Source organism: Neomonachus schauinslandi, chromosome 4, assembly GCF_002201575.2.
Source record: "Neomonachus schauinslandi chromosome 4, ASM220157v2, whole genome shotgun sequence".
In the NCBI taxonomy this organism is placed as follows: domain Eukaryota; kingdom Metazoa; phylum Chordata; class Mammalia; order Carnivora; family Phocidae; genus Neomonachus; species Neomonachus schauinslandi.
The window spans coordinates 26,925,195-26,944,324 of record NC_058406.1 but is presented as its reverse complement, the minus strand read 5'-3'; the positions used below and the strand labels follow the sequence as shown (position 1 = coordinate 26,944,324).

Below are 19,130 nucleotides of genomic sequence, written 5' to 3'. Positions count from 1 at the left end.
GCAGGTAGGGCGATCTAGCTGTTCCAGGGATGGAGGTCCCGGAGAAAATCCTCATAGGTGCCTTCGGTTTCCCTGGGACCTTCTCCCAGCTCACTTCCCGCTTGGAGGGCTTACACCTCAAAATGCGCTGCGGCAAGGGCCAAAGGTCAAAGGCCACCACTCGCCTGGTACCGCCTTGCAAGGCCAGAGGGCCCCTCCGTCCCACAGACGGGACCCCCCCAGCCTCCCTTAGTTTCAATTGACTGGAAGAGCCGGGACCCGCCAACCCAACCCAGATTATACTTGCGGGACTGGCCGAAGGCGCTTCGTGATTGGTAGGACAGGGTGGAGGGCGTGGCCTCATGTAGAAAGACTTCTCCGGATTGGTGCGAATCCTTAGGGCGGGGCCTTCACTCTGGCTGGGCGCGAAAGCTCGAACAGTGTTGCCTGACTGGAGACCGCGGGAGCAGCTGCACCCCGGCTAAGAGAACCGAAGACCTGCTCCGTTACAGCAAAGCGACGGGGAAGCCGGAGTCATGACCCGCGAATTGTTTTCTGAGGTGAGTTCGTACACAGGCCGCCATCCGCAGCTACAGAGGCCTGGCGCGGTGGGGCGAGGTTGGGTAGGGGTCTAGCCGGGCGGAACGGGTCGCGGAGGATGGGAGGACTACAGCTCCCGGCGTGCACCGTGGCGGCGCGCGGTTCGGTCTGGCGGGATGCCCCCGCGGCCCGGTGGGCTCGCGACTCTGTGGTCCAGTCCCGCGCTGGGCTTCCCGCCCCTCGGTGCGCGTGGCAGCGTCGCTTGTGGCCCCTGCGGCGCGCGCAGCCCGCTGCCCAGCGGTTCCTCAGCGGGCCCCGCCCGCCCGGCCTCCCCTTTGGCGCGTTTCCTGCCGCCGGGGCTCTTCCTTGTTCAGCTCCCCAAAACAGAGGGCTGACCTGGGCCGCTGCGTTGCGGGGCGGGGTTCCCCGGAAATGGACGGCGGGAGTCTCTGGGAGTTTGGAATTGAGTGTGCAAGGGGCCTTTAGGTCATGCAGGGGACCCCGGGAGAAGTAGCAGTCTCTGGGTTTCCCGGCTGGTGGCTGGCTGATCGCTGGCGGGATTGGGCATAGAAGCAGATGATTCCAGACCCGTGTTCTTTCCTGGGGCCGGGACTAGGGTGAGACAGTAGCCTTGGGAGCATAATTTAAGAGAGCTCCCAAAAACTCAGTAATTGAGAAAGTATTTTAATGCAGTATTTTTAAAAGTAAAAATTAAAGCAAAACCCTGCGGTTGCACTACATGTCACCCTCCCCTAATCCTGGCCCTGGTTCCAATAAAACTTTATTTACAAAAGTAGTTGGGTGACTTCATGAGCCATAGTTTATCAATTTGATTTTTTTAAATATTGCACTAAGATATTATCTTGATTACTGAGGTTTTTAAGACTCGACTCTGTCCTCACCCTGTTCCTGACCCTGACTGTTGCTGATATTGGTACAAATTGCCTAGAATAAAGTGATTAAGAGCATCACCATGTATTGAGTTATGTGGTGACCTAAATTCAGTTCTTCATCCACGAAAAAAAAATCTTACTGCTTTGGATTGTTGGGAGAATCATCAGCACATGCATGATGATCCTTAGTGATTCCTCAGTACTTGTTACCTTTGGTTATTATTTAAATAATTGTACCAAACATTTAAATCAGTTTAATAGTTGTTTGAGAAACCATTAAGGTGGGTAGTGCCCTACTACTTTACAGATGTTGATATTTACCCCCCTATTTAAGTCCATTCAGAGCCCTAAGGACACCAAGGATGTAGGAGATCTGGCCTCTAGGATCAGCCTGGTCACTACCTGGTCAAGTCACCTAATAACACACCCGTACTACTTATTATTTTTTACTTATGACTTTTAAAATGGTTTTATTTGGAAAATTTCAAGCATATACAAACATAGAAAGGCTGGTATAATGAAACTGTCACCTAACTTCAACAGTTAATCAAATCATGCCAATTTTGTTCCATTTATAGTCCCACTCACTGGATTATTTGGAAGCAAATTCCAGACTTCATTTCATCCACAAATATTTCATTATGCATCTCTAAGATAAGGGCTTTCCAAAACAGATAACCACAAATATTATTACCACATCTAAAAAATTTAGAATTGTTGCTTAATACTAAATATCTAGCTAGTGTTGAGATTTCATTGACTCATATGTATACTTTCAGTTTATTTGAATCAGGATCCAAAGTCTGCATATTGCAATTGTTGATAATGTGTGTGTATATATGTATCTTAACTCCTCCCTCCTCTTTTTTTCTTGCAGTTTACTATTAAGGAAACACATTGTTTGTTCTATAGTTTTTCACATCTTGATGCATCTCTGTGATGTTATTTAACATGTCATTTGGATACACTGAGAAGCAGTTCAAACAAAAAACATATAATACTTGATTCTTTTTGTTTAGGTACCATTACTCAAAATAAAGCATTGGTTCTATAGCATTCTTCAAAGGTGAACAATGAATTTTTGTGTTTTTTTGCTCAGTAATTCTTTTTTTTTTTTAAGACTTTATTTTTAAATAATCTCTACACCCATTGTGGGGCTCAAACCCACAACCCTGAGATCAAGAGTCACATGCTCCACTGAACCAAGCCAGCCAGGTGCCCCTTGTCCAGTAATTCTTTTTTTTAATTAAATTAAATTAAATTAATTTATTTGACAGAGACACACAGTGAGAGAGGGAACACAAGCAGGGGGAGTGGGAGAGGGAGAAGCAGGCTTCGTGCCAAGCAGGGAACCTGATGTGGGGCTCGATCCCAGGACCCTGGGATCATGACCTGAGCCGAAGGCAGACGCTTAACTAGTGAGCCAACCAGGTGCCCCTTATCCAATAATTCTTAATGTCATCCCTTCATTGAACCATTATATTGGTGTTTTCCTTACTTCAGCCTTACGATCCTATGATTTGTGTATCATTATGTACTTAGAGCTTTTTGTCACCAGCTGGTTAATGCCAAGTATGTTCTTATTTTCTAGGTTCACCTAGAAATCAGTGATCCAAAGCTCATTTCACAGGAAGAAGCCGATAGCCCTTCAGACAGTGGACAAGGCAGCTGCGAAACAATTGTGCCCTTGAGTGACAGAGGTTTGTAATAGTGATTTTATTTTTAGGAATAGAATAGATTGGATTAATTTCATTATTCTCTTGGTTCATTAAATTGTTAATGTCTAACCTTATTGTTTGTCTTATTTATTATAAAAACAAAATAATAGTGCTTGTACCCTTTTGACATTAACCATTTCTATTATGTTATTGAATAAAATATATAAAATGTCTAGAAGCTATCACTGCCTTGTTGAATGCATTCATCCTTTAATAAAAGGATTTTTAACACCTGCCAGAAGAATTAGAACAACTTTACACTTTGTAAATATATATAATTATATTTCTCAGTAAGAGACATTTTTCCAGGGAAAATGTTTTTCAAAACCTATTTTTAGATTTGCTTTGCTACAATCAGTTCTTAGTGGTAGTTACATAATTTCACAAGGTGACATAGCACTTGGATAATTGGATGTTTTTGAGGAGCAGTGGGACTAGGAGGAGGGCCAAATGACAGTAGACCTCTAAAAAAAATTATGTTTCCTCCAGATTCAGATGAAGAGATATTCGTGAGTAAGAAATTAAAAAGCAGGAAGGTGCTACAAGACAGTGAGTCTGAGAGAGAGGACACAAATGCCTCTCCAGAGAAAACTCCCTATGACAGTGTTGAGGAGGAAAATAAAGAGAATTTATATGCCGGAAAAAATGGAAAAGTCAGAAGGATTTACAAAACTCTGGCAGACAGTGCTGGAAGTGACATTGAGGAGTCTTTGTATCAGGAAAATCTTGAAACTCGGGTGATGCCTTGTTTAGAGCGGAGTCTCCAATCTGAAAACTCTGTGGACTTCACAGTTGACAGAAAGATTTCCAAAAAACCCAAATGTGATAAAGAAGGAATTGAAGGAAAAGCAAAAGTAAAATCAAAGAGAAGACTTGAGAAAGAGGAAAGAAAGATGGAAAAAATCAGGCGACTAAAAAAGAAGGAAATGAAAAATGAGGTATATTTAAAAGAATAAATTTGTTCTTTCTAAGGCAGATGAACTTAACATCTTAGAAAAAGTTGCTTTTAGTTCTTGCGGTTTCTGCACTCAGAATATAGCTTTGAGTAGACTCTTTTGCATTGTGAGTAATGAGATATGTAATTTAAAACTTGTTGGTCTCATTCTCCATTTTGGATAAACAGGGGACACTTCCAAATAAATAGGCTTCTGATTTTCTTTTTGAGCACATGGAGTAATTGCTGCCTCTGATTTGATGAAAATTAACTTTCAGAGGAGAATTTTTTAGGTATCCATAAGTCAGGTCTTGTTTGCTAACTAGAGAAACCCTCCTCAAGTTTTATGAAGTAGTTGCCTAATAAGTATTTAATTGACTTTTCAAAAAATATATATACTGTTATTAAGTTGGTTTGGGACAGTAAAATCACAGCATAGACCTCAAAGGATGACTGTGGGTAGGAACCAGGGAGAATGTTCTAGAATGCCATAAATGTGTCCACTGATGTAATATGGGCTTTTTATGGCCTGATCAAAATTACCTTATGATGTTGGGAAATATTGGAGTTTGGGTGATTGGATTTGTTTTTCCTTTATGCATTGTCCAGGAAGATGATGTGGAACAGCCATTTAATGACAGTGGCTGTCTTCTTGTGGATAAAGACCTTTTTGAAACTGGGCTGGAGGAGGAGGAGGAGGAAAATAACTCTGCATTGGAAGATGAAGAGTCATTAGAATCGATAAGGGCAGCTGTGAAAAACAAAGTAAAAAAGCACAAGGCAAGTAGATGATGGCAAAAGAGCTAACCCACTGCTTCTAACCTTTGCTTTATTTTCTAATTTACTGTTGGAACCTTTTTTTTAACTGAAAAAAAATGTGGCAATTGATTTAAGTTTTTTGGCTGTTAATTTTGGAATTAGGCAGTACAGGTGATAGACATGCTAACTTGTGTGGAAGCTAGTATTTTTTTTTTTTTAAGATTTTATTTATTTATTAGAGAGAGATTGTGAAAGAGAGAGCATGAGCAGGGGGTAGAGGGAGAAGCAGGCTCCCCGCCGAGCAGGGAGCCCGACATGGGGCTCGATCCCAGGACCCTGGGATCATGACCTGAGCTGAAGGCAGACGCTTAACCAATGGAGCCACCCAGGTACCCCAAGGAGCTAGTATTATGACTGCCTTCATAGGAATGTTAGGGGAAAAAAACGTGAGATACTTTATATTGCATAAGAAGCAGGTAAGTAATGGGGCAGAGATACAAATTTTATAATCCTGTGGCCTCTATGAAATGAACCTAAAGTGTTTCTGGAAAGGTATCAAAGAGAAACAACAGTCAAACATCATTGTCCTGAGTGTTTGCAAGCATAGTTGTTCTGTTCTTGCTAAGATTATCTTTAGTTCCCTGGGAGTCATTGTCCCTCCTTAGGGAAAGATATAATAAAGAAGTGTAAGAAATGAGAGCCCAAGCTCCATTTGAGACAGCAAATTTTTTTCTAGGCTTTATATGGATGCTGTAGTTTTAAAACTTTCTATTTGATAATTATTGGCTTGTTATTAACAATGATGTGATGTTGGGATACAGAAGCAATCTTTTGAGTAAGCAATATCCTGTTATTTCAGTTTAATTTTTTTTTGCTTTTTTTTTTTTTTTTTAAGATTTTATTTATTTATTTGACAGAGACACAGCGAGAGAGGGAACACAAGCAGGGGGAGTGGGAGAGGGAGAAGCAGGCTTCCTGCGGAGCAGGGAGCTCGATGCGGGTTCGATCCCAGGACACTGGGATCATGACCTGAGCCGAAGGCAGATGCTTAACTGACTGAGTCACCCAGGCCCCCCCTTTTTTTAAAATTTTATTTATTTATTTGACAGACAGAGAGAGCACAAGTAGGCAGAGCGGCAGGGAGAGGGAGAAGTAGGCTCTCGCTGAGCAGGGAGACTGACGTGGGGCTTGATCCCAGGACCCTGGGATCATGACCTGAGCCGAAGGCAGCCGCTTAACCGACTGAGCCATCCAGGCACCCCTAATTTTTTAATAAAATATTTATTTATTTCCTTTAGAGAGAGAGAGAGAGAGTGATCAAGCTCAAGTGGGGGGAGGGGCAGAGAGAATCCCAAGCAGACTCCCCACTCATCACGGAGCCCCACACAGGGCTGGATCCCATGACCCATGAGATCATGACCTGAAATCGTGAGTTGGTTGCTTAACTTACTGAGCCACCAAGGCACCCCTTCAATTTAATTTTTGTCCATGTTTTTCACCTTGTAATCTTCTCTTTTAGAAAAAGGAACTGTCTTTGGAGGGTGGGGTATGTCCATTTGAAGAAGAAACTGAGTTATCGAAAGGCACCATAAGGAAGGTGAGATGGAGCTCTATATAACTGTCATGTTGATTTCTTTCCCCAGGAGATTGTGAATTTCTGAGGGATAAATATTTTATCATGTCTATCATATTTTCCTGGTACCCAAGATATTGCTTTGTACATAGTAGGGACACAAATATGGATTTTGTTGAGTTAATTCTATATGATATGCAAAATAAATGATCTCCTTGAGTTTATATTGTACTGAACTTATTAGTGCTTACTTTTCTTTCTCCATCCTCTTTTCTTGGAGAGGGCAAACTCTTGAAGCATGAATATCTTTCTGGATAATAGCATTAATGCAGTCTCACTTTTTGTTTTCTTTAAGGAAAGGAAGGCAGCCAGATTAAGTAAGGAAGCATTAAAAAAACTGCATAGTGAAACTCAGCGCCTTATTCGAGGTAATGTAAACCACTATAGTAACTTTAAGGCAAATCACAATAGTTCTTCATAAGCTCACCTTAGCTGTTGGGGATTTTTTTTTTTTTTTAAGATTTTACTTATTTGAGAGAGAGGGAGCGCCTGCATGAGTGGGGGGTGGGGCAGGGGGAGAAGCAGACTCCCCACTGAATAGGGAGCCTGACACAGGGCTCGATCCAGGACCCTGAGATCACAACCTGAGCTGAAGGTAGACGCTTAACCAACTGAGCCACCCAAGCGCCCCTAGATTTTTTTTTTTTTAATTTCTACACCAAATGTGGGGCTTGAACTCAGGACCCCAAGATTGAGAGTCACATGCTCTTCCAACTGAGTTAGCTGGGTTCCCCAAGAGGGATTTTTGTGTTTTTAACACTCCTAGTATGAATTATAATAATCAAGTTTAGAGTTGATCTTGGTGAATGGCCATTGTTCTAAAGTCCCTCGAACATTAGTATAAACTGAGAAAATTTCCAGAACTGTATTAGTGGTAAGGAGGGAGAGGTTTTTTTAATGGTTTTCTATGGACCGGCTGTATCAGGATCCCTTTGGGAACATTTCAAATGTGTAAGTTCTTAGGTCCACAGAAATTCTGATTCAATTGGCTCGAAGTGGGGTCCAAGAATCTGTATTTTTTTAAACTTTTTTTTTTTTTGAGAGGGAGAGAGAGCATGAGGCAGGTAGGGGTGGTGGGGGAGGGAGGGGCAGAGGGAGAGAGAGAGAAGCAGAATCTCTACTGAGGACACTGGGATCATGACTTGAGCTTACAGCAGATGCTTAACCCACTGAGCCACCCAGGCACCCCAAGAATCTGTATTTTTATTTTTATTTTTTTACTATATTTTAAAGATTTTATTTATTTATTTGACAGAGAGAGACACAGTGAGAGAGGGAACACAAGCAGGGGGAGTGGGAGAGGGAGAAGCAGGCTTCCTGATGAGCAGGGAGCCTGATGCGGGGCTCGATCCCAGGACCCCGGGATCATGACCTGAGCCGAAGGCAGATGCTTAATGACTGAGCCACCCAGGTGCCCCAAGAATCTGTATTTTTAAAAAACTTCCTGGATTAGTTTGATTTCACAACTAGGTTTAAGAGCCACTGGTCGGGACACCTGGGTGGCTCAGTTGGTTAAGCGGCTGCCTTCAGCTCAGGTCATGATCCTAGGGTCCTGGGATCGAGTCCCACATCGGGCTCCTTGCTCAGTGCGGAGTCTGCTTCTCCCTCTGCCTGCCACCCCCCCGTTTGTGCTCTCTCTCTCTCTCTGACAAACAAACAATTAAATCTAAAAAAAAAAAAAAAAAAGCCACTGGTCTTCAGGGAGTTCTTTTGTACTTAGATCCTGTCTTTATTAAAACCAGATTGCTTTCTGTTTCTGGTGATGTCTTTCACTGTACTGTTTAGTTAACTGAATATGAAGTGACGTTTCAGAATATACAGTATATGTATTTGCTTGTTTTGTTCCATTTTATAGAGTCTGCACTTAATCTTCCATATCATATGCCTGAGAATAAAACCATTCATGATTTCTTCAAACGTAAACCCCGACCCACTTGCCAGGGAAATGCCATGGCACTACTGAAGTAAGAACTCTATTTCCTTGTGATTATAATTTTTGTAAATATTCAGTTTTGTAACAAACATCTGATGTAAAAAGTTCAGATTCTTCCCTCTCGTAAAACCGATTTAACTGATATCATTATGTGCTGATATGAGAGTTTCACACTTAGGGTAATTTTCAACTTCAGCTCATTTTCCCTTTTCTAGGTCATCTAAGTATCAGTCAAGCCATCCCAAAGAAACCACAGACACTGCAAATACAAGTGAGAAGAATAATGACCACCATAGCAAAGATTCTGATCAGACAACAGGTGCAGGATATGAAATGGAAATTAATGCACTCCCTGCAGCTTTACAGGAACCCCAGATCACTACTGGATCAGATGAGTCTTGCAGTAAGGATTTGATGGGAAGTGAAGAACAAGAAATTCAGGAGAAACAGAAGCAGAGTGATGATAGACCTTCACCCGAGGACAGCTCCGTGGCACAACAGGAATCCAGCTTCCTTGGGAAGGAGGACAATGAGGAGTATCAGGCCGGAGGGCTTGTGGCACCTGAACTTCATGCTCTGGAGGGAGAAGAAGGCCTGAAGAAAACAGAAGAAGCAGATGAGAAGGTGGAGGAGCCCGGGCAGCAAACTAAATCAATAATTGTGCCACCTGAAAAAGCGAGGAGGTTCACTCTGGATAGACTGAAGCAACTGGGGATAGATGTTTCCATTAAACCTCGACTGGGTGCTGATGAGGATTCCTTTGTGATACTTGAAGAACCTGAAACCAACAGAGGTAATCCTTTGAATTGTGGGACGCCTCCAGAGTAATTTATTCTGGCACCTTTCTATTATTTGCTACTATGGAGGATAGGGGGAACCCAGGAGGAACCCGTAACCACACATGATCCTATTCTGTAGATGTACCACATATGGGTAAAATTCTATTTAGATAAATTTGGCAGGGCATCAGAGTGTTCTCAAGCTTGTTTAAAATGGAAGCCTGTTGACAGGTTAATATACAAAAAAGGTGCATCGCTGTTGTATTATGGTATGACATTCAAAAAAGCATTATTCATTTTTTCACCGTTAAAGGGAAACATTTTGGTCAGTAAATTGTCTGCAAAACTGAATTTTTTTTCCCCGACTCATTTAACAAATATTAAGCTATCCACGACATGCCAGGTTCTGTAGGGCATACCAAGAGCAATCTGACATTTATCGTACATTTAAGCTACTTACACTCTTGTAGGGGAGATAAGTATGCAAATAACAGTAATGCAAGAGAGAAGGTGGAAAGTGACATCTATAATGAACGTGTGTCACTGATGATTGGAAAAAATGAAGGAAAGGGAAAAGTAGTCTTTGCTGAAGGAAACATTTAGAATAAAGTGCTGTGGCAGTTTTGAGGAAGAATTAATTTCTTCCAATAGGTGGTTAAAAGAAGGCTTGAAGAGTAGGTGGATGTAATTACTTGTTCATTGCCTTTCCCTTTATACTGTGAATAGGGATCTCCTGGCTTATTCCCTACTCTATCACCAGTGCTTCCACACTGGATGACGTATTACAGGCGTTTATATTGGATGAGGGAATGAATGAATGATCCTTCAAGACAGTTCAAATATTACCATATTAGGTAGACTTCCTGACTAGTAGGTAGAATTGGGTGTTCCCTCCTCTGAATTGAGGCAGTATGGCATGATAATTAAGAGCTTAGGCTCTGTAGCAAGACCAAGGTTTGAATCTGGACTGTGCTTTCCTTGTGATTATAATTTTTGTAAATATTCAGTTTTGTAACAAACACCTGATGTAAAGGACCAGTTCCCCCCACTGACAAGAGAATTCCTTGCTCAACCATAGTTCTGTCACCAGCAAATACGAAGTTTAACTGTTTAACCTTGAGTGTGCTATTTGACCTCTCGAGCCATCTTTTTTTAAGGAAAAAAAAAAAGAATATCCTGTTCGCAGGGCTATAGTGAAGATGTGTTGAAATAAGGCATAGAAATAGATAGCATAAGGAAGCACTCAAATAGTGGCTCCTACTTCTATTATTAGTGAAATTACTTACATCATAACCATAATAACTTATGGTTGGCAGGTGCTCTTTTCATCCACAGTATCTAGTGTGTAAATTATGCCCAGTGGGTCTTTGCGGATTGAAGGAATGGGTTTTTGGAAGTGGAGAGGACATTCTTGGAAGGGACAGAGCAAGCTCTGCATGGTGCATATGGGGAGGATGGATAAGTCCGTTTGACCAGAGCAAGAACCAGCATAGCTCCATTAGCAAAGAAGCAGGGGAATAAGCTGTTGCCCAGAACATGGAGGGAAAGTTTTGTGATGTGGGACTAGAAGTTATCTAAACAGTCCCAGAGTAAGAGAGGGGGAAGAAACATCTCTTAAATACTTAAAATACTAACTCCTGTGAGGTTTTTTTATTTGGGATTTGAAGCTCTCTAAATGCTTCTGGACCGAGACAGGAAAGGGAAGAAACCTTTTTTTTTTTTTTTTGAGTACCTAGTACATCAGACACTGATAGATTCTCTATTATTGTTCTTAATTCTCACAGCCCCAGGTATTATTTTGCGGTGAAGAGACGGAGGCTTGGAGAGGTTGGGTCATTTTTCCAACATTACACTTGGCTTATATAGGGAACTAGCACAGTGCCTGGCACGTCGTAGCCTTTATTTTTAACTCAAAATATGTTTTCCTTCAGAAATAGTATTTGACGTGAAAGTTGGGTTTCCATGTCAGCCAGTTCCATGTGTATGAACTAGGATCGACTTTTATTTATCCGGGCAATAAACTTTTTTCTAGCATCGTGTCGGATGCTGTGTACACAAGACATAGTCCCTGCTCTCAAGGAAGTTAAAGTCTAGTAAGAGTGACAGGCAGGCACACAGACCATTACAACACAACTGGATGGTAAGGGCTGGGTATACTCTGAACCTGGAGGAAGGGTACCTTCCTTGGAATACCTCGTGGGGAGTCAGGGAGGCTTCTGAAAGGAACCGATACCAGAGCTGAGTCCTGAAAGCCGAGTAGGAGATACTAAGGCAGAGAGGTGAGGGAGGGCATTCTTGGTGGAGGGAACAGGCCTGTAAACGACCCAATGGTGACAAGAGAGAACACTGGGTGTTCTGGCAAACTGGAGTGAAGATTGCAAAGGCATTGAGGATGGGTAACTAGAGGCCAGATCTCTCAGGGCTTTTAGGCCATGGGAGGAGCTTTACTTGCGCCTTTTGTTAGCAGAGGACCACTGACAGATTTTTAGCAAAGGAAATGACCTAATCGGATAGTCATTTTGGGAAATTCAATCTGGTGGCTAGTAGGGTGGACAGGGGAAGGGGTTAAGAGTAAAAGCAGTAGGAACAGCTTAGTTTCCTTAACCTCACATAGAATAAAGTTTCCATGAGAAAAGGCACGTAGATCTCAACTTTGGGGTGCCAGAAATGTAGGACTCCTGCTTCCTGCAATAGTGTAGGTAATAATCTCTGCCCTTAATTCCTCTGCTTTCTGGACTAAGAACAATGGGAATGAGAACAGTTTTAGATTCAAGCTGCTGCTGGTGGAGACCTGAGCTGGAGCAGACATGAATGGAGCTGGACAAAGACTGATGGAGGGAGAGGAGCTTGAACAGGGATTCTAGAGTGAGGGGGGAGGTGGTTGAGTCATGTAGTAAAAGGCAAGGAAAGTAGGTGCCCAGGTGCGTTGGAGATGAAGAGCTTTAAGGAGCCTGACTTTCTCCAGAAGAATGAAGGCAACTCCTCTGCCTCACTATTATTTTAGGTCCCAAGCAAATCTTCCTCCACATCCATTTGTTTTATTCTGTTGGTGCCAATAATGACCTGCTCATTTCTGTTACCTTTCCACATCCATTTCCCCATTGCTTCCTGCCTTACTGAACTGCTATAAAAGCGGGTGCAAACTTACATCTTCTCTCCCTACACGTCTGTTTGTCATGTAAACATACTATCCTTTGGAGCTGGGTTTTTGCTACTAATAATGCTAGGGACTCAGAATGAAAAGGTTTCCTTCCGGTTCTTCTGTTCCCTTCGAGGGAAGGAAAAACCACATCTAGATGCTAACCCCAAAACTACTAAAATACAATTTGAGTGCGTTTTAGAAAAAGAACCAAACTTGGAGTGTTCTGGACATTTTATATGGAAGAGAAGGCATGTGAAGATATCTAGATCCCTCAACCCCAAAGGAATCTTTTCTCTTTATAACTGTCAGCTCTCTTAAAACAACCCACTATGGTATGATGTCTTAAGCAGAGCATTAGGTGATGGTGCCAGGTAGCAGCTAGCTAAGGGGGTAAGAAATTCTGAGCTACTGTAGCAATGGGGAAGTGGGAAGAGGCCCTACTGCCGTTGGGCCATGCTCCCAGTATATATATTCCCCTTTGCATACAAGTTGGGTGTGTGGTATAGAGGCCACCTGTAAGTAGGATTTCCTTCCTGATGATACTGATTATACTAGTATTACAGTTTCTTTCTTTTTTTTTTTTTTAAAGATTTTATTTATTTATTTGAGAGAGAGAATGAGATAGAGAGAGCATGAGAGGGGGGAGGGCCAGAGGGAGAAGCAGACTCCCTGCTGAGCAGGGAGCCCGATGTGGGACTCGATCCCGGGACTCCAGGATCATGACCCGAGCCGAAGGCAGTCGCTTAACCAACTGAGCCACCCAGGCACCCAGTATTACAGTTTCACCAACAGACTTTTCCAGTCCTGCTGCTGAGTTACATCACTGACTGGATGGATTGTAATTTTTTTTTTTTTCCTTTTTTAAATTGACCTTGCCCATATTTAGTAAGATTGCTAATTAATAGTGAAATGTTCAAAATAGGGAAATTTTTAAAAAGAGGCTGGAATCTATGAAAAATTAAGCCATTGAATGACTGATAATTATGGTGTTGGTTCTATCAGTTTAATACTTTTTTTTAAGAATTGCATACATTTATCTGAAACTAATAATACATTATATGTTAATTGAATTTGAATTTTAAAAATGAAAAAAAAGAATTGCATACATTTAGAGACTTCAATTATAAATTTCTACCCTAAAATGATTTTTTTAAAAGATTTTATTTATTTATTTGACAGAGATAGAAAGCACAAGAAGGCAGAGCGGCAGGGAGAGGGAGAAGCAGGCTCCCCGCTGAGCAGGGAGCCCAATGCGGGACTCGATCCCAGAACCCTGGGATCATGACCTGAGCCGAAGGCAGATGTTTAACCGACTGAGCCACCTAGGTGCCCCTACCCTAAAATGATTTTTGAAGTATATTGAGGAAGAACAATTGCAACATTTCATTAGTTTGGTTAAGTTACATGAATATGAATTTGACATAGGTGTTAGTAGCAAAGGAGCTTTTGGTGTCTTTGGGTGTTCTTTTTCCCGCTGCAACTTTGTTGAGCTTAAAAACTTAGCTTATGATTCTTAACTGGAATCTTAAAGGAAAGAGTTTAAGCATGGCAAACTGACATACTGGTTGGTCTTTGGATCTAGAACTGGAAGCCTTGAAACAGCGTTTCTGGAAGCACGCTAACCCAGCGGTCAAGCCCAGGGCTGGTCAGAAGGTGAATGTGAACATCATAGTGAAAGATGTGGACACTGATGGCAGGGAAGAGCTGAAGGCAGATGTGGTACCTGTGACTTTGGCAGCTGAGAAGCTGGATGGAGCAAGCCACACAAAGCCAGGTATTTGAGTTCATGTTTTTGTTTGTTTGATTCCTTACACTTTGCACTCTGGCAGGTCTTTATGGCTACTGAAGACCCTGTAGTGAAAAGTTCTAGAATCTCTTTCCTTGGACACTTTGGAGATTGGATAGCAGTACCTGTGGCATGATTCACATGAGCATTGCTTAGATGTGTGGGGTGGGTAAGATGACTTTATTTCCAATTGTCTTTGTCTTATTATAAAAAACAATAAATAAAGGTGCCTGTCTGGCTCAGTCGGAAGAGCGTGCAACTCTTGATCTTGGGGTTGTGAGTTTGAGTCCCCCATGGGGTGTAGAGATTACTTAAATACATAAAAAACTTCAAAAATCAATACATTAATTAAAAAATAAAAAACTATAAATATCCATTGTAGGAAATACAAAGAAAGAATAAAGAAAAAGCTTCTACGATCCTCTATCAGAGACACCTATAACTATATTGTGTATCCTTTTTTTAAAAAAAGATTTTATTTATTTATTTTAGAGAGAGAGCATGGGCACAAGCTGGGAGAGGGGCAGAGAGAGAGAGAGGGAGAGAGAATCTCAAGCAGACATCCTGCTGAGCACAGAACCCCACACGGGGCTTGATCTCACAACCCTGAGATCATGACCTGAGCCGAAATCAAGAGTCCATCACTTAACCGTCTGAGTCACCCAGGCATCCCTGTTGTGTATCCTTTTAATCTCTCTTTGCATGCTTGTATGTATATGTTTTTAGAAACAAACAATAATGTGATCATACCATGCATTCTGATTTCTAATCTACTTTTTTGTTTTAACAATGTCTGTTGTCCCCACTTCCACTTTGAAAGTACAATTAATATATCACATAGAAAAAAATTAAGACACTGTGGAAAATGTATGAAATGGAAAATTAGTCTTCCTTTTTTTTTTTTTTTTTAAGATTTTATTTATTTATTTGAGACAGAGAGAATGAGATACAGAGAGCATGAGAGGGAGGAGGGTCAGAGGGAGAAGCAGACTCCCTGCCGAGCAGGGAGCCCGATGCGGGACTCGATCCCGGGACTCCAGGATCATGACCTGAGCCGAAGGCAGTCGCTTAACCAACTGAGCCACCCAGGCGCCCAAAAATTAGTCTTCCTAAAGGCAGCTCTTGACAATTTCTTGTGTATCCTAGGAAGAAAATTCATATACATGCACCAGAGTGTATGTATGTGTGAGAGAGAGAGACGGACAGACAGACATTGGATACTCACTCTCTGCCAGGCACTGCTCTAGGTACTTTACTATAAATAACATCAGTATCCTTATTTTATATATGAGGAAACTGATATACAAAGCATTTAAACAACTTGCTCAAGTTTACACAGCCTGTGAGTAGTAGAACCAGCAGCCTAATCCAGACCTCCTAACTTCAGAGCTCAGATACACATTATATTGTTCTTGAGGGTTTTTTTTACCAGCTGCATAATATTCCATTGTGTGACTGTAACATGATTTGTTTAACCATACTCCTGTTAATGGACATCTTGTTTATTCCAGTTTTTGGCATTTCAGTGTTGCACCCCTGTATCAGGTATATGTTGGTGTATCTGGATGTAGAATTCCTTTCTTTTTTTCCTTTAAACATTTTATTTATTTATTTGACAGAGAGGGAGAGAAAGAGCACACAAGCAGGGGAACAGCAGAGGGAGAGGGAGAAGCAGGCTCTCCGCTGAGCTGGGAGCCTGATGTGCGGCTTGACCCCAGGATGCTGGGATCATGACCTGAGCTGAAGGCAGTCAGTTAACCCAGGAGCCCCTGGATGCAGAATTCCTTACAGTGGAATCATTGAGTCAAATTTTGATATATATCATCCCATTGTCCTTTAAAATAGTTGTACAAATTTACACGCTGAATCATAGTTTGTAAGAGTTCCTGTTTCTTCTTGTTCATAAGGGATACTATCAACCCTTCTAATTTTTGCCAGTATGTCAAAAATGGTATCTCTTATTTTGATTTGTATCTCTTTAATTACAAATGAGGTGAGGGGTGCCTGACTGGCTCAGTCAGTGGAGCATGTGACTCTTAATCTTGGGGTTATGAGTTCGAGCCCCATGTTGGGTGTAAGATTACTTAAAAATAAAATCTTAAAAAGAGAGAGAAATGAGGTTAATAAGCATTATATTTGTTTATTAACCACATATGTTCATTTTTTCTTTGAACATACCCTTTGCCAATTTTACTCTTGAGTTGTTTCTTTTATTCTTTAATATTATCAATGTTGGAGCACCTGGGTGGCTCAGTCGTTGAACGTCTGCCTTCGGCTCAGGTCATGATCTAAGGGTCCTGGGATCGAGCCCCGCGTCGGGCTCCCTGCTCAGAGGGAAACCTACTTCTCACTCTCCCACTCCCCCTGCTTGTGTTTCCTCTCTCGCTGTCTCTCTCTGTCAAATAAATAAATAAATCTTTAAAAAAAAAAAAAAGACTATGTAATCTATGAGTAGATGTAGTTTTGCTCCCTATTTGTTAAGATAACAAAAGCCTGGAGTACTAAGGTCTCTGATTTTCCTTTGGGGATGTGACTAGAACATTTCTGGAGTTGCCTGAAATGCATGCTTCCATGATTGCAGTAGGTAGTTGGTCATTGTATCTACAGCATTTCTTCATATTTCTGTTCAGGTGAAAAGCTTCAGGTGCTGAAAGCCAAACTACAGGAAGCAATGAAACTCCGTAGGCTTGAGGAACGCCAAAAGCGCCAAGCATTATTTAAGTTAGATAATGAAGATGGATTTGAAGAAGAGGAAGAGGAGGAAGAAATGACGGATGAGTCGGAGGAAGATGGAGAAGAGGAGGAAGAGGGAGAGTTAGAGCAAGAAGAGGAGGAAGAGAGAGATTTAGAGCAAGAAGAGGAGGAAGAAGGCAATCAGGAGGTTCTGACAACTATTTAATTTTGTTACCCGGTCAGGATGGGTAAGGGAAAGAGAAAATCAGATGTGAATAAGAGTAGAGTAAGCATGTTCAATCGTGTAAGAGATTTTAGGGGCAGAGATGACATAAGTAGCATGAATGCACTAGGACTACGGTACCTCGGAGGTACCGTAGTCCTAGTGCATTCAGTTCCATCAGTGACTTTGGCTATTGGCCGTTCGTGGGGCCCTAGGCTTGGCCTCTACCTGTTAATCTACTTATTGAAATATATGACTAAAATGGAAAGAACTTTGTATTCATAGATGCTTTTTTTTTTTTAAGATTTTATTTATTTATTTGACACAGAGAGACACAGCGAGAGAGGGAACACAAGCAGGGGGAGTGAGAGAGGGAGAAGCAGGCTTCCCGCCAAGCAGGGAGCCCAATGCGGGGCTCGATCCCAGGACCCTGGGATCATGACCCGAGCCGAAGGCAGATGCTTAACCAGCTGAGCCACCCAGGCGCCCCCTTAGATGCTTTTATCTTTGTTGTGTATGTAGTTTTCTCTATTCAGAATGAACAGTAGTCTTAACCTTGATCAGGTGGAGGTCTAGAATAAGTTCTCAGGCAGGCTGAAATCTTCCTGAGTTTCTTTCTTTGCTGAGGAGGATAATTGTAAAAGGGCCTCTTACCCTTGTTCCACAGTATTGTTTTCTGCCTAGGTAAGATAGATGATGATAGGGTTTTGGGTATTTTGAAAAAGAAAAAAGCCACCAAAATAATAAATAATAGAAAAGAAAAAGAAAACCCCCGTGTTGGAACTCTGAAGTCACTGCGAGAGTTGGCTCATATTTATCCCTGGGTCAAGAAAGAAGGGAGTCTGAATGTCTGAACTGGGCTGCCTGTCACAGTTTGTTTTTGGTCTGAGGCTGCTAGTTGTCCCTTAGTCTCAGGCTAATTATTTAACCCCTCACTGCCTCAATAAAATGATAATCCAGTCTTCTTTCACAATCTTGTAGCAAGTTGGGGAGGGTAAAAGGTAAAATAAGTATAAAAGAGCTCTAGAAGTGTCAGGGAAAGTTATGTTGCTGCTAACGGTTAGACCAAGCTTCCTTTAGGTTTACCTTTTCAGATCTAAGATGTGACCTGTAACCAAGCAGCCATATATCAGGCTAACAGCATATTTGCTTTTAAATTTTTGGACTTTTTTGTTCTGGGGCGGCGTGATTGGTGAAGATTGCAGAATTCCTTCTCAGTAGTGAAGAAACGGAAACCAAAGACGAGAAAGAAATGGAGAAAGACAACAGTGACGGCAGTAGTAACATTGGCAAGTCAGTTGGCCTTCTCTCTGTCCCCAAACCTCTGTCATCCGATTCTACCTTACTTCTGTTTAAGGACAACTCTTCCAAGATGGGGTAAGTAATTCTCTCTAGGGAAAGATAAGATTCCCTTGCGTTTGCCCCTCTCAGAAGAAGCAGAAACATGGGCTCCTGGGGGGCTTGGTCTGTTAAGCGTCCGACTTTTGATTTCTGCTCGGGTTGTGATCTCATGAGTCATGGGATGGAGCCCTGTGTCTGGCTCCAGGCTCAGCGGGGAGTCTGCTTGGGATTCTTTCCCTCTTCTTCTCCCTCTGCCCCTCCCCTCATTCGTGTGTGTTCACACACTCTCTCTCTCAAAAAAATAAGTCTTAAAAAAAAAAGCAGAACCAGATAAAACAACTTACCTTCTTGTTTTGTAGTTACTTTCCTAGTGAAGAAAAATCAGAAACAGATGAAATCTCAGGCAAAAGGTCTAGCAAACTGGGTAAGTAGTAACTCCTACACAGAACTTTTCTTAGCTCCTCTAACTTTGGTACTTCAGGACTACAATTCCGTAAGATTCCATTTTTTTTTTTTTTTTTAAGATTTTATTTATTTATTTGACAGAGAGAGACACAGCGAGAGAGGGAACACAAGCAGGGGGAGTGGGAGAGGGAGAAGCAGGCTTCCCGCAGAGCAGGGAGCCCGATGCGGGACTCGATCCCAGGACCCCGGGACCATGACCTGAGCCGAAGGCAGTCGCTCAACCAACTGAGCCACCCAGGCGCCCCAAGATTCCATTTTTTTGAACTCTAGTAGACTTTTCTCAGTCTCCCCTGTAGCAATGAAAGGAATTTATGAGTTAGAAAATTCTTCTG

At 42.0% G+C, this 19,130-nt stretch overlaps 1 protein-coding gene across 2 annotated transcripts in view; it reads left to right on the top strand.

Moving 5' to 3' along the window:
* Positions 1-436: 436 nt before the first annotated feature.
* CLSPN (claspin) overlaps positions 437-19,130 on the top strand; it is a 32,086-nt gene continuing 13,392 nt past the window's right edge. The window contains exons 1-12 of one of the 2 annotated variants that reach the window (XM_021683693.2): positions 437-539; positions 3,004-3,112; positions 3,620-4,068; positions 4,674-4,844; positions 6,343-6,420; positions 6,752-6,824; positions 8,312-8,420; positions 8,605-9,182; positions 13,893-14,084; positions 16,727-16,977; positions 18,191-18,369; positions 18,693-18,757. In XM_021683693.2, coding sequence (XP_021539368.1) covers positions 516-539; positions 3,004-3,112; positions 3,620-4,068; positions 4,674-4,844; positions 6,343-6,420; positions 6,752-6,824; positions 8,312-8,420; positions 8,605-9,182; positions 13,893-14,084; positions 16,727-16,977; positions 18,191-18,369; positions 18,693-18,757 — 2,278 coding nt within the window. In that variant the 5' untranslated portion in view covers positions 437-515. The remainder of the gene's footprint in view (positions 540-3,003; positions 3,113-3,619; positions 4,069-4,673; positions 4,845-6,342; positions 6,421-6,751; positions 6,825-8,311; positions 8,421-8,604; positions 9,183-13,892; positions 14,085-16,726; positions 16,978-18,190; positions 18,370-18,692; positions 18,758-19,130) is intronic. The other variant, XM_021683694.2, reaches the window with a different exon arrangement.